The following is a 15,345-nucleotide window of genomic DNA, read 5'->3' as shown; positions in this document are numbered from 1 at the left end:
GAAAGAGACATCTCAATGCAAAGCAAGTATCAGAGTAGGAAAGACCTGAAAGCTATCTACTGAGTAAGGCCCAAATCCCTCCCTCCCTCCATTCCTGAAAATCCAAGAGTTCTTCCAACCCAGCTAGAGGCAGCCACCTAGAAACGGTCCGCTGTAGTGCTCAGGATACACTGGTAGTTTGGCACAGGTGTTCCCACACCATCTGTCCTCAGTCCAGGGATTGTGCATGGTCACTACCCTGGTGCACAGTAGTTTGGGCCCATGGGCAAAAGGGTAATTCAGGCTGTGGTTGAGAATCGGTTTGGATCCCAGGCTTCTGGAGGAGTATCCATTCATGGAAGCCATCTGAAGAGGTCATCTACTAGAACAGCTCTATCAGCAACTTTCGATTACTCAGTGATGCTGCAAATGACACCTGGTTCCAAGATAAAGAGCCCAGCTGAGTAAGGCCCAGTCAGCAGGGTGCTGTCCTATTACTTATCCCCCCTCCACATAAGGAGGACACTTCCATAAATGTTAGGCTTAAGCATTGATGCTTTTTAACACTGTCTTTATCTGACCAGCTCCCAGAGTTTAGTGCAAAGACATTTCACAAACAAGCCAACACTTTGGTAGAGTCACCCAACACGTGCTTTCGCTCAGCTGGTCCATCACCATCGTGTAGGTGGTGTCCCTTAAAAGCTGTCACCCAAAGGAATCCATACACTCAAGCAAGACAGGCAGGAAGCATTCGTTAACAAGAGGATGAATCTATGCAAAGCAGGTATTCTGATGAGCATTCCCATAGTGGGAATCCATTTCCATGCACTCCTACCTTGTCTGGTGTAGCTGCCAGTTGTTTCATTTTATACTTGGAACATTAGCTCTTCAAGAGCAAGACCAACCCTTTAACATGGATGGATAGAGCACCTGGCACAATACAGTACTGTGAACTACCTCAATACAAAAGGCTCTATACATTGCAGAAAAAATGCAATCCAGCCCCCCACCAGACAAAGGTCGATTCCTTCAGACATTAATTACACTGTATCAGTTCATACTAGAGCAGTGGTTTTCAAGCTGGATCTGCAGAACCCTGGGATTCCAGGATAGGTCATCAGCAGGATCACAAAGAGGATGCGAGTAATGGTGGAATGGGCCAGGAGGTGGTGCGCTGTCACGGCCAGGTTCGGTGGCCTGGCTCCACGTCCACTCACAGAATAGCCGTAGGGGTTTCAAGGCAAAAGAGGTGGAGTTAAAGGTTCTGCAACTTTAGGAAGGTTTGAAAGCTAGCATAGTAAAACAAGAGATCTGCACTTAGCCAACCCTTGGGTTTAGTTCACCGAGTACATTTCAGCTGCTTTTTGTTAGGTCAAACACATTAACTTGATTATCAGTTATTCAACAAGACAGACAATGCTCTGATGAGAGATTCAGAGGTTCAACAGATTTACAGTGAATCTAGTAAGGGTCTACTTGTATTGGGGATATATGTATCCATGCAGCTACATAAAAAGTTCTCTCTGTAGTACAGACCAAGGGTTGGCAACTTATAGCCCATGGGCTAGATTGAGCCCAAAGGGAGATTTTATCTAGTTTGTCAGACTGTGATAGCAGCAGTGGAGGTAGCAGTAAAAAATCAGCATCCGGCATGTAAGGGGTGGCCCACCTTCAGACAGAGCTGCATTAACTCCCAACATTGCTCAAAGGCTGCCAACCCCTGGTATAGACAGGCTCCAAAACAAAACCATCCACAGGAGTGTAAAGGGAGGAAATGCAACTTGCCGACACTAGGTGGAGCCACTGGATTGGGGATACAGCACAACATCAAAACTAGGCTTTTGTATTCATCAGACGGACATTAACTTACATGAACTACCAGGGCCACAAAGGTTTTTGGGGCCTGCACTCTTCACCTATATGCAAATAATTAATTCCAGCACCAGCCCCAACTCGCACCCAGCCTTCATAGGCTTGTACTGCTCACCTTTGACACTGGAAACCTGCTGGCCTTGTGTCTTGCTGAAGAGGTTCAGCTCATTGGTGATGGGTTCCAGCATCTTGACAAAGTTGGGCAGGAAAAGGATGATGTGAACATCGTGGTTGGAAAGATGTCGCCCACAACTGATTCCCTGGGCCCCCTTCACGTGGGGACCGCACAGCAAAGCTACTGTGGGTCGCTGGTGAACATTTTTAGGATTCAGTCTGCAAGACAGTAGGGTAAATCATTAAAACCAAAGTGTCCCCTGCAGAAGACTGAAAACAGCACCTAGAACTTCACGTGCCAGTGGAGTGTCACAGATTTCCAAGTATTCAACCCTCTGGAAGTGAGCAATCCAGAGTTCTGCCCACTCTGCAAAGCCAGACACACATCATCCTCAACTTGGTTATCACTAAACGGCACTGGATGAGCACTGCCCCACTTCTCGTCTCCACAGTGGAGACTTCCAAGCCATGAACTGCAGGAAACTACCCAAGAGGACCGCAATTCCAGCTCATGGAAAATCTTCCATAGCATTAAGGAAAATGAGGCACAGAAATGCACTGAGGGCTCACTATGTCTTCTTTGATTCATGGACTGCTGATGCCAAGTAAAGAGCAATCATCTTTTAAAACCCTAGACACAGGCTGTATGTGCTACATGTTACCCTTATCTCGTGTACCTGAAAAGGTAAACTGCCAACTCAAGAGTGGGCACACAGCTGGTACTTGGGGAGAATGTACTTAAGCTATAACAGTATTCTGGGATCAGCACTGGTCCTTGTATAACACACAAAGGGAACCCATGCCTTGAAAGCATGCTAGAGGGAGAAGTTAGAAACACTGCCACAGCTTCAGACTCAAGGAAGCCTAGAATAGAGAAGTCCAATGGACTGGAACCCAATACACCACAGCAGCTTGTCCCAGGAGAACTGAGGCCCAAGCACATCTCACTGACTCATGGCTTGTAGGCATACCTCAGGATGCAGGAATCAGCTAGTGACAGCAAATCTCACTGATACCGAACAGATGTCAAGCAGAGAGGGATATAAACAAGAATGACATAGGGAAGCTTTACCCATGGAGTAACCTGGATTACTGCCTAGTTTTTTTATGGCCATGTGCAGGATGCTGCATGAATCACAGGGGAAGGTTTGCACAGCTTTCTATGATAGAGGATGAACATGGAGATGCAGCCACATCTGGCCACTTGGATTAGGAGCAACTTGCAAGTACAGGACAACAAAGTGAGATTTCTGTTAGGAAATTGTGACATACTAGTTCTTCATCTGGCAAGTGAGCCATGGTCCAAAAGCTCTGTTCAGATTGCAAATGGGGAAGATTCACAGCCAGTTCTGAGGCAACCTGCTTACCTGTTGGGTCCTCCCAGTAGACTCAGTGCCATCTGGCTGGCACAGACCCCCGTCATCTCCAACCTCCGCTCCAGCGTCAGCCCATGCTTCTCAGCAACTGAAAGCAGCTTTTTGTGCAATTCGTATGACACGCTTGGAACAACCAGCCCAGAGTCTACAATTCAATGGAGGAGGAGAGAAGAAGGAAATAACACAATCAGTGATGCTTCCAAAGGGTCACCATCCATTAAGAACATGGAGCACATCTATGAATAGTGACAGTGGTAGTGAAGAGGTCAGCGGTCTCTGCAGAACAACTGTGTACCCCTGAAGGATGGATCAAGCAGCTGTGATCCCAGTAAGCTCCAGCAACTTTCAAGAGGATGTCATCTGCATCTGAACTAAATAACCGAGTCCATTTTGTACGCATTTTCCTTTGCCATAGAAACCACCTCTACAAGAGGCATGAGCGCAGCTGTTTTTCTGCAGCTGTAAGTTCCTCAGGAACCCAGAGGAACAAAGCTGGGAAGCAAAGCACAATCACTAACAAGGAAGGGAGTTCTTTGGCTATTACTGGGACCAATGGTCCAGAACCTGGGGCGGGAGAAAGAAAAAGAAGAAAAAAAAAAAAGTACTGTCTGCAGCTTGCTCCTGGAAACTCAGCAGCGGAAACAACTTTCTCCTATGTGGACACTTGTCTTCACCAACCAACAAATCTCTGCCAAGGGAAGCAGCAAGTCTGAACAGAGCAGCCTTTGTGAACTGCACTGTGAGGAAGCCACCTTCCCCAGCAAATTTGCTCTAGCCATCTGTACCAAGCTGCCACTCCCACAAACACCAACGTTTTCTCCCCTTCATTACCTACACGGCTGAAGAGCAGTTGGAGAGTTTCCAAGAACTACCAGCCAGTTCTGATACCACCCTGGAATTGCAAGGATGGAACAGCCAGTGGCTGTAAGTGGAAGACATGAGCAGAAAAGATGGCTTTGGATGTGACAGCAGCATGTTAAAGCCAGCAAGTTTCCCATGACAGGGCTTCACAAGAATCCAAATAAAGATCTCTTTCTTCAGACTATCTTATTCATTAGTTTCATTAGTTTGAGAAGACCCCCTACAACCACAAACTATTAAATTTCTGCAGCAGCACATCACCTGCAGGAATAAAACAATGTTCTCATAACCCATGCTCACGTGCTACTGACCATCCAAAAGCACCGATCCCATCATCTCCAAAAGCCTCAAATAGTCTTCTCTACCTGTGGTTAATCCCAACTTGGCAGGATATGGTGGCTTTCTAGGCTGAAAATGTATTACCACTAAATGCCAGAAGTCCTTGATCTACGCCGTGGAACCAACGTGGCAGCAGTTCCATCAAGTTATTCACTCCACTTGTTATACTGCACCCTTATCCTCCATCTCCCTGTTCGGACTACAAACTTTTTGGGGCACAGAATGTCTGTTGATCATACAGTGCATGGCACAATTGCTGGCCCTTTGTTGACCCCTGACAAAAATGTAGGGGGTCAAAGGTTTAATCTTTCACTGCTTCTTTTCAGCTAAATGAGTCCTCCAATGGAGGGAATGCAAAAGCAAACTGTTTAGAGTCTTAAAAGATGAACGTTGCTAGCAAAGAGAAGATCACACACAATACACAATAGATATAACTCAGACAATCCAAACATAAAGCAAGTAGTCTTGAGACTTAGAATCACTACATCTTAAAACCCTCAAAACTCTTAAGAGGTGGTCAGCCTGCTAAAGAGATCTTAGTCTTGAAATCTGGGTAAAAGGCATTGAGTTATTACATCTGCAGACCTGAGGGTGCCAGAGGAAGTCATCTTAGAATATCAACCTCCTCCTCTTTCATCCCCCTCCTCAAACAGAGACTTATAATATTACTTAATCAGAGAGACCAATGCAGTCAGAAAGGCAATGCTCTTGTGACATTGTCATAATGCAGCTTCCCTTTTCTTACAAAAATATTTAGATACAAAAAAAAAAAAAAAAAAAAAGTTTGTTGAAATGATTTTTTACTGATCGTGAAAATGCACACAGGCACCTGCATAAACTTGGAGGGGGGGGAAACACCATGGTGCCCATGGGCACCGTTGTCTTGCACACTTCTGTAGCCAACAGGATTAATAATTAATGCCATTCACAAAGCAGGCTTAGATTTTAGGAGAAACTTTAGACCTTAGCAAGCAGAAAACTGCAATTGGGAGTCTCTTCAAGGCACTTTTTTGGGGGTTTGTTTAGCCATGTCACCACTAATCTAAATACAGCGCAGCCAAGTAATGAAAAATAAATGGACCCTAAAATGTCTACGTTTTATTAGAAGTTTTCATCTTCCAAGGAGCCACATTAGACAACTGTCAAGCAGATATGGGGTGCTATGACAGCCAATACAACTTCTGGGCTTGGAATAATGCAGCTCAGTGAACCACTGGCAAGGCAGATTGATGGCCTTGGGGGATCATCCTATAGAGGCTGGGTTTTTCTGGCTAGGGTTAACTCCTGCCAAGGGAAAGATTTCTTGGGATTTCTATCAACAGCTTCCAAGAGGACTATCAATTCAAAACAACCCTCTCATTAGAAAGCCTGCCCACCTGGTTAGGAATTTAATTGCACTGAAAACCAAGAAATAGATGCTGTGACTCAAAAGTACCCAGAGAAAAAGAAAAGCCATTATAACTTCTGCTATCAGTAATGGCCAATGACTGAAAGGCTGTTTCCTTTGTAGGGTAACACAGCAGCTGAAAAACAGCACACTGCATTAAGATCAAAGAGACAGGAAACATAAGACTATACCCCAGTGTGAAATGCAGGGGGAGAAGAGGCTGGCAGAAGGTAGCGACATGAAAGTTACAAAGACAGCAAGACAGGCTAATTCCCCAATTGCCTGCAAATTATTTCTAGCTCTTTAGCCAAATAGTCCAAGCTTCTGTTTAAACTTCTCCTCCCAAAGGAATTCTTGAATAGCACCAAGTTCATATATGGGCCTGGCCTGGCCTCTAGAGCTGGTCTACAGGTCTTTCATCCAAGTACCAACACAACTCAGTTCAGTTCAGCTTGTGATCTTTGATCACAGCTCCAGAGGTCTGACTATAGGGAGGAATAGTTCTTGGCTCACGTCTGTTTCGAGAATTCAAAATTCACTGCTTGGAACTGAATGAGCAGTGTTTGGAGGCATTCGGGAACAATCAGCAGCTTCCGAGTGAGTGAAGGCTTGGGGTGTTATTGCCGAGCAGGCTGTTAGCTCTTATGGTGTGGTCTCCTGGCAGGTAAAACGCACAGGAAGCGGGAGAGAGAGTTTACATAAATAAGTGACATGACTCAAAAGAAGACTGATTCCTCTTTACTGCACATGCGTGACAATCCCAGGCAGGGGCCCTGCCTCGAGGATGCCATAGAATCAGGTAAGTTCAGTGATGATGAGGTCATATTTCTGAGTCAGGACTGATCAGGACTATTGCATTCTCACATTAGCAGCACACATTTGACATGCAAATTCAGAACTAACCTCCATTCAGCACTTGGTGGATATATACTACAACAGCCAGTACTCAAGTAGGGAGAAGGCCAAGCCAGGGTTTGAACCACCTGAGCTAACAAAAAATCTCTCTGCTTACTTGTGCTTACATTTAAGGGTCAGTTCTACTGTACTGATGTTAACAGAGATTAGGCATTACTCAAATGGGTGATAATGCCTTAGCTTAACTCTACAGAAGATCAGCAGAAACTAAGGGGTGCCTTAAAATGTTTCTTAAATGCTTTAACGTACCCTGCTCCCAACACCTAAATCACAGAGACCAAGACTTGTGGACTTGGTCAGGAGGAGTGGAAAAATAATGGTGACAATGGGGCAGCTGTACAAGGCAATATGGACTGCTTGACTCAGATAAAATGGTTTGAACTAAGCCAAATGCAAGCTTAGAGAGCTAGGAAGAAGGTATTTCTCATCCCTTGACTCAGGGTGGTTGACTCGGTGCTTTTGCTTCCCCCAGGCCTGTGGCCTAACCCCAGGCCCTATCCACAGTGGTTTTCCTTGGTGGCCTCCTGGACAAATGGTGACTCTGGAGAGGATTTAGGGGTCTTAGAGGACAAACAACTCAGTGTGATGCCCTGGTTTAAAAAGGTCCATGTATTCCTTAGATGTATACCTGGAGGTTAAGGAGAAGGCAATTCGACCCCAAAAGACTGCATTGGTAAGATCATTGCTAGAGTCTTGCATGTTGTTCTGACAGCCACATTTTAAAGCTGATACTGAAGAAACACAATGGTGCAAAGAAGAGCCACACAAAGTTTGGGGGATGGGGAAAAAAAAAGAAGGTGCTTGCTGCACCACTGAATATATAGTTTACCACTGTGTTTCTCAACCCGAGTGCTGCAAGATCCCTTTAAGGCACCGTTAGACAAGCAAACACCTACACAATTCACAAGATAAACCCAGAGATTTCAAACAGGAATCTAACGTGTCAAAAACAGTCTGACTGGTTATATTTTTCTAAGTCCGTTGCAACTGAAGAACTGCTCTAGTCTTTTTCCATACCCAAACAAGTGAAGACTAAGAACTGGCATTTTCCAAGGGGTGCCTTGAATCTAATATAGTTGAAAACTACTGGTTTAAGTGAGAAGTAGAAGGACACTTGCCCATGGCATACAACCACCTTCTACAGGGAGAAACAACAGGTGCTGAAGGTCTCTTTAGCAATAAAATTGTAACAGGAACCAAAAAACAGACAAACTGAAAAACTTTCTTCTTTCAGTTGTGCGAGTGTTTCACATTAATTATTTGTATCGTGAAGAATGCCTAGTCTTGGACCATTATAAACAACTTATAGGAAGTGAGGGATTCTTTATCTTGATGTGTTCAAGACAAGACTGGCAGTCTTTCAGAAAGATGTGCCTTAAAAAAATGCAAGTCATTACTGGGCTCACTTCTAGGGTAATTCTGTAGCACAGTGGGGGCCAAACTTTTTGTCAGGTGTCAAAACTTAGCCCAGCTGCCGACTCAAGTACCACTCTCATCCCACTACCTGCCCAGTCTGCTTTGCTTTCTGCTCCCTACCCCCCTCCGATCTGCTACATGTCAAACACAGAGGCTGCTTATGTGACTTGTGGTACAGACTGGCCACCCCTGCTGTAGCACAAACTAGAGACAGGATCAAACTCACAGTTTTTCAAGCTGGGATGCATGTACCTCTTGGGGTATGTGGCAAACTTCTATGGAGATAAGAATGGGAAGAGAGAAAAAAGGAAAGGAGAAATACAATTAGAAGAAAAAAAAAAAAAAGCGCAAATATAACTCATCCTCTTCCACAACCTAGGAGAGTATAGTGGTATGGCTGTAGTGACACAAAATACTGCCTTTATACTACTACTTACCCCAGTGATCCTGTGTTGAATAATAAAGTTTAAGGAGGCATCACAGAAGTTGAGAGCGCCACTGGACTGGATGAATTTGGGGTCCTTTCTAGCCCTAATCTATGAACCCGACCCAGTACTGATGGAGACGTGGAACAGCTGAACACAAACACTTGACCTTGCATGTTAACAGCTTATTAAAACTACCTTTCCTAATCGTGCTTTTATTACATGCTCTACATATGCGAGCATGTGCATTATCAGCCATAATTTAAAACAGCTGATAGCAGCAGCTTGAAAGAGCTGAACGTTGAGAGTAGTAAGTCACTAACAATCCTAAACCAGTCACACTAGTCACGCACCTGTCTGTGTTCACACACCCTTTGCCTCCTAAGTCACGCAAGGTTCAGCTCTAGCTCATTCCCATTCATAGCTTTGCTCATTCATCAGATCTTGTTTTTCTAGCCTGAGGTAGGATTCAGAGCGGCTTATGAGCAGGGTCTCTCAACAATACTACACACATACCCCATCCCTACCTCCCCCAACATGGGGCTTAGGACTCCTTTATTTAATGCAGATGTTTTCAAGTAGGACCAAACGGCAATTGCTGTTTATATTTTACAGAGTCTGTATGAATCGGATGCCTTCAACTCCACCTCTGCATTTCACACTACCCGTACTCTAGTATAATGCAACCCTGGTTGAGAAGAAAACATCCAACACCCACCCACCTCCAGGTCCTGAGATTTAACACATGCCTGTTGCCATTTGTCTGGCTTTGGAAACTCCGATTACCTAACGGGTCTATGGGATGGGGGCTGACAAAGATAAGGGAAACTATTACCCTGCATCTTAGCATGCAACCAGCAAGGCTCAGACCGGCTTTATGCTTTGTCCTAATTGCTCTCTCACTGGAGCGTGGTCAAGTGCCAAGAAAACTTCCCTTCTTAGCACTCACGCAAGGTCCAACCAGTCAGACTGGCTTATCAAAAAAAAAAGTGGAGGGAGTTAAATAAACTCAAAGCAATCAGGGAGGTAGCGTGTAAGCCTGCAAAACAATAACAAGGCTGCAACAAACCTGAACTCCAGCCAAGCTTAATGATGTTTGGGTTGGATAGGGGAAGCTTTATTGTTCAATAATCAATGCAATAAAGTCGGCTTAGGTCTTAATATTAATATCGGATTTACAACTACCCATGAAAAAAGGCAGATGCAATGAACAATTTCATGACACGCACAGTGCTGCTTCAATCCGACTGCCGAAGGAGGCTACAGTTCCTTTCTAAAGTACGCTCTGTCCTGGGCATAAGAGTTATGAACAAGTTACCCATTCAAATCAGTGCCTACATCACAAAGCATGTGCAGAGGTATACACAGTCGAAGGACTAGCCAACAGGCCAAGATGGCTACCTAGAACTAGCAAGGAGAGGAGGGTGGAAATCTTCAATAACCACACCTACTACTATCTCACCAGGCTACCGCCCATGTCACATCACCAGGATCTGGTGCTGACAAGGGTGGAGACAAGGGTGGAGATGCATATGGCTTCTGTTAGGATGCTCGAGTTAAGTCATAGAGAAGCAGGGCTAGAAGGGACTTTAAAGAGGTCAACTAGTCCAACCCCTTGCCTTATGCATCATAATCTGGGTCAAACCATCCCAAACACGTTTGTCTAACTGGAACCAAAAAAAAAAGAAATTGGTGACAGGTTCCACCACCTCTAGGAGCAGCGGTTTTTAACCTTTGTTTAGGCTCAAGGCTCCTGTCCAAGGGGATCAATGAGCCACTTCCACGTAGTGATCCCTGGTAATGTCTCTGATGGCCAAGAGCTCCCGAATTGACGAAAATGCCAAAGCACACAAAAAGGCCAAACCACCAAAATGCTTCATGCACTCGAGGCATAGCATCATGAAAATGCAGCTGCCTGTGGCATAAAGAGCCACATCCAGAAGCCACAGAGTGCACAGCAATGGAGGAATTGGTCAAGGACCCTGGGCAAGTAAAAATCCCATCATATCTGTACCAACCAGCCAGGAGAAACTTTGGTTTAAGTCCCATATAACAGTCCCCCTGCACTGTGTGCAAGCTGCTCTTGATCTCTTCTGCAACACATGCCAACTTCCTTCCCTCTCCTGCTTCCAGCTTCCTCTTAAAGAAGGGTGCATTACCCTGGATGTATTTTTCATTTAAATACAGGGTTTTCAGCAACTCCAGATCGCTCAGTGTGGCATTACTTTAATATTAATTTCAGGTTTCATCTAAGTTCTATTAGCCAAGTAGTGGCTTGGCTCCATATAAAATGCAAGCTTGTGCTCTTGGAGTTCATAAGAAGTTGCAGCAGTATGAGAAGCCAATCTGTTTTCAAATTTGTGTGCTAGAATAGTCTATAAACAAACTCCAAAGGTAAGTTTCTCACCCACTGCAAGTTCAGTGACCATTTCCTATGCAACTGCAACTTTAATCTTTGGCTTTAAGCACTATTACCATGATTTGGAATACACATGTTCATCACACTAGCACTCATTAAAAAATAAAAGTTCAAGAGAACACAGTTGCTAGACTGGCACTTGGAGAGTCTGACATGCTCAAGGCTGAAAATGACTGAGAAAGAGCTGGGCCAGTCTACCTGCATCACTTGCAAGAGATTGGTTCCCTTGATTGTCCCTGTACACTTGGGAACAAGTATTTTCATGGAAGATGCCCAGTTCAGGAATCAGGACGGCCCCCAACACCCTGTAATTCAATTCTCTGACTGGGCGGCAGTGGCGGAAAGCAGGAGAAATGGTTCACCCACTGCTCTAGAAGCCAGGCCTTTGGGGAGCCATATTTTTGTCAACTTGCTTTTTTCTTTTCAATTATCATGTAAGGGGAAACAAAAGGACGCAACAGAAGCCAGCTTGGAGTGAGGGCTAATTATATATTTAGGAGATAATTCACAGGCAGAGCCCCAGGGATGGAGTCAAGTAAGTCATGATCAACGAAGTGATAAGTGCCCTATTGGCTTAACTGTTTGCTTCTTTCTCTGGAATGCATCCCAGTCTTCCAGGCTTTCTGCCTTTTGTACTTCAGTGATCCTGCTACACTTCCAGAGAGCTTACTAGATATTTCATACACTGTCACCTCTATATTCCTTGACCCCCACAGAAGAGGCTGGTATAATAAATCTCAGCATAGCTGCCTGACAGATTCCAAAAGTAAAAGGCAAAACCCTATGATTTCATACCAATAAAGTCTCCTTGAATCAAAACTGACACCTAAATAAGGGGTCTTTTGGCAGTGCTTATTATCTCTTCTACAAAACTGACCTTCTCTTTCAGAGATAGGGAAGAAATCAGGAATTTCAACCTTTGCTCTAAACTCACACCAATATAAGCATTTTGAAAGCTCACTTCCAATAGTTTATAGAATGTACAAAAAGGCAAAAAGCCATTGCAATATTTTAAATTTCACAAAAATAGCTTTTTATCAAAGACTATAGAGATGATCGTTTAGGAGGTAGATAACTTCTAAAGTGGTAGCACCACTACTGAACCCTGGTTATTCCCTAGGCCATTTATTACATCAGAGTAGGAAGCTGGAACTCCAGGGATTAAATACCCCAAAGCTCTTCCTCTTTCAGGATGGTGAAAACTGGAACACTGTCAATGAATAGTGCAACACTTGCTCCACTCAGCCAGACTAGCTATTGTATCAGTGCCAATCACTCACAAAACAGCCATTTTCTATGACAGGCCTAATAAGATAAATTAAAAGGTGACTAAGGAATATCCATTTCCTGTATAGCTTCAGGCAGAAATCTGCTGATGGATGCAGGCAGAAAGACAGAAAGAAAGAAAGAAAGAAAGACAGAAGCTGCAGGGGAAAGACGAGCCTTTACAGCAAATATCCTAGAAATAATGGATTTCAGTATCATTGGGCATTTTACATGTGCTCCGGGGATGTGGTGCCAGGGGCTTTAATTAGCGTGTCATGTGTATCAGCATCCCCACACTGAAAAATGGTGATGGGGCGCTTTGAACTGAAGCTCAATTGTGTTTTAGTTCAAAGACCCCTGCCGCCAGTTTTTCAGCATGGGGACGCCTATGCACGCCATTGATGCGGAAGGCTGCGGCAGCACATCAACTGCCATGCTCCAGCAGACTTGATTAATCAAGTCTCCTCTGACATGTTAGATTTCCAGCATGTTGGAGCAGGCTCCCTGCATGTCTACAGGAACCCACTGATGCTTTCAGGGACTTGCCATACCAAAATCTGTCTTATGCCCACAGCTGCTGCTCCCTTCCCCACTGGCTGAGGTAGTCTACTCACAAAGCCTGGAAGAACGCTGAGCAGAGAAGAATCAAGACTGTTTCAATGGATAAGCAGTTGGTATTTGGACAACTGTATGTACCAAGAATAAGAGGCCCAAGACCCTAAACACACTTCCGCAAGCTCCAATACACTGATCTGTTTAATTCAGGGCTAGTCTTATACTAATGATCACAAGAATTGAAATGGCTGAACACATTCAACCATTTACAGAGTATTCACCATGCAGCTATTAACATTTCCTTAATGGAAGGAAACTTTCTCAAGTAACTGAAAGGAGATGAACTTCTCTGGGGAAAGACTGCTACATACAGCAGTGGGATTTTTCTATCACTACTCAGGAGATTGCACATCTGCCCTAGTAAGAACAAACAGCAGGAAAACCATGATCCAATCCCTTTCTTTTAGTTACTATGAAGGGATAGGTTTCATTCTAAGTATACACAGAAGTCCATATGGAAGATTAACGGGATTACGTTAAGTATACTGGGCCAGGAATCCTGCAGAATTATCTACCACTTAGATTTCTATTTTAGGCCTCAAAACATTTTGCAACTATAAAGACAAGAATCCTTCATCTAGCCTCCTTTCCTCCCCTGCCAAACACTTCAGCCGCAAGAAGAAATAGTGACTACTACACCTAGACTGAAATGCTGAATTCATGATGGAGTCCAAACTGTTAGGTGGTAGGAGAAAACCAAGTGGAGAACACTCAACTTCTTTTTCTGTGTTCTGGCTGGGTCCATTTTTATTTCATACCCCGTTGAAAATGAATGACAGGTAAGTATCAAACACATGGGCAGCAGTATGGATTGACCCACAGAACTACTGCATCTGGTCCACTAATGGGCTACCTGAAGTGCAGCAGAGCAGAATTTGGGGCCTTTGGACTCCAGTGGACATGACTATCAGTGGCAGCACCCTCAGCTACACACCACTACCTAAATGTGGCCCCATGCAGCTACACATCTCCAGCTCTGCATCACTGCAAACCCCTGGCTTCTCACCAATGCAAGCCCCCTGGATTTGCACTACCCAAACACAGCTCCATGCAGCCACCTGGTCCTAGGCCCACAGATCCAGCCCAGGAGAAGCCCCTATTGTCCAGATCTGATTCAGGGCCTGGGGTGAAAGTTTGATACCCCTGGCTTACAAAAAATCCTTTTAGTACAATTCTAAAGGAAGGTAACGGGCGCACTTCTCTGCTGAATTAACACCAGTGATAGGGATGAAACTCATTCTGACCCATCTTTGTATTAATGAGGAAAGAAAGAAACTGCAACATTATGAAAAATAAGTCTTCTCTGATATTGACTATATTTAAGAGCAACTGCATATCCACTTGTATCAGCAGCAGCTTAGACTTTTAGTTTGGGCGTCTAAATCACAGAATCCAGTTTCAATCAAACTGGCCTGGAAAAAAAAAAAAGAATCCTGAAATGACTGAGCCTGTGAGTGTATTTAACATTAGGAGGTGAAGACAACTCTCTCCATCCCTTTCTTCCATTCTCCTACCGTAGGACAAAAAGCATGCATCAACAATAGATTCAGAAAACTTTCTGGCACTCAAATACAAGACCCCCAATTCAACACTTATTGCATGATTCATATATATCCATTCCCAAATTTTGATTCCCTGTTGTAAATAGAATACCCGTTCTTGATGCCATTACAGATAATTACTCAGAGGGGAAGGGAGAGACACCAAGATGGTTATTATAACCTTGAAATACAAGCTAGGTGAAAGTACCATAATGTGGATACATAACTGGTTGGATCATCATGCTCAAAGAGAGGTCAACAATAGCTCAATGTCTACTTGGGAAGAAGTATCCAGCAGGGATCCCCAGGGTCTGTCCTGGGTCCAGTATTGTTCAACATCTTCATTAATGATTTTGATCATGGGACTGAGTGCACGCTTAGCAAATTTGCAGATTACAAGTTGAGTGGCGTTTCAGACACTCTGATGAGCAGTTCTAGGATCTAGAATGACTGAAAGGGTGGGGGGGAGAGAGGAAAGTGGTCAGCAATTAATCAGGTGAGATTCAACAAGGACAAGTGCAAAGCCCTGCACTTGGGATAGAATAATTGCATGAACAAATATAGACTACAGAATGACTGGCTGAGCTGCAGTGCTGTAGAGAAGGACCTGGGAGTTACAGTAGACGACAGACTGAATGAGCCAAGTGTGCTCTGGTTGGAAAAAAAAAGAACACAACAGTATATTGTTGGCTTAACAGAAGTGTCACTTGCAAAGCAAGAGAAACAATTCTCCTGTTCTATGCAATAATGGTGATATCTTACCTGGAGTACTGTGTCCAGTTCAAAGTCCCACAATTCACAAAAGGATGTGGACAGATGG

At 44.2% G+C, this 15,345-nt stretch overlaps 1 protein-coding gene across 3 annotated transcripts in view; it reads right to left on the bottom strand.

Moving 5' to 3' along the window:
* The window catches only part of EDC3 (enhancer of mRNA decapping 3), a 39,826-nt gene that overhangs the window by 4,588 nt on the left and 19,893 nt on the right, over positions 1-15,345 (bottom strand). For all 3 annotated transcript variants that reach the window (XM_025199887.1, XM_006020282.3, XM_025199888.1), the window contains exons 5-6: positions 3,333-3,486; positions 1,967-2,184 (exon numbers count right to left, since the gene is read on the bottom strand). In XM_025199887.1, coding sequence (XP_025055672.1) covers positions 1,967-2,184; positions 3,333-3,486 — 372 coding nt within the window. The remainder of the gene's footprint in view (positions 1-1,966; positions 2,185-3,332; positions 3,487-15,345) is intronic.

The sequence above is a fragment of the Alligator sinensis genome, unplaced genomic scaffold (assembly GCF_000455745.1).
Source record: "Alligator sinensis unplaced genomic scaffold, ASM45574v1 scaffold1097_1, whole genome shotgun sequence".
Classification (NCBI taxonomy): domain Eukaryota; kingdom Metazoa; phylum Chordata; order Crocodylia; family Alligatoridae; genus Alligator; species Alligator sinensis.
This window is presented reverse-complemented; position numbering and strand designations above follow the sequence as displayed.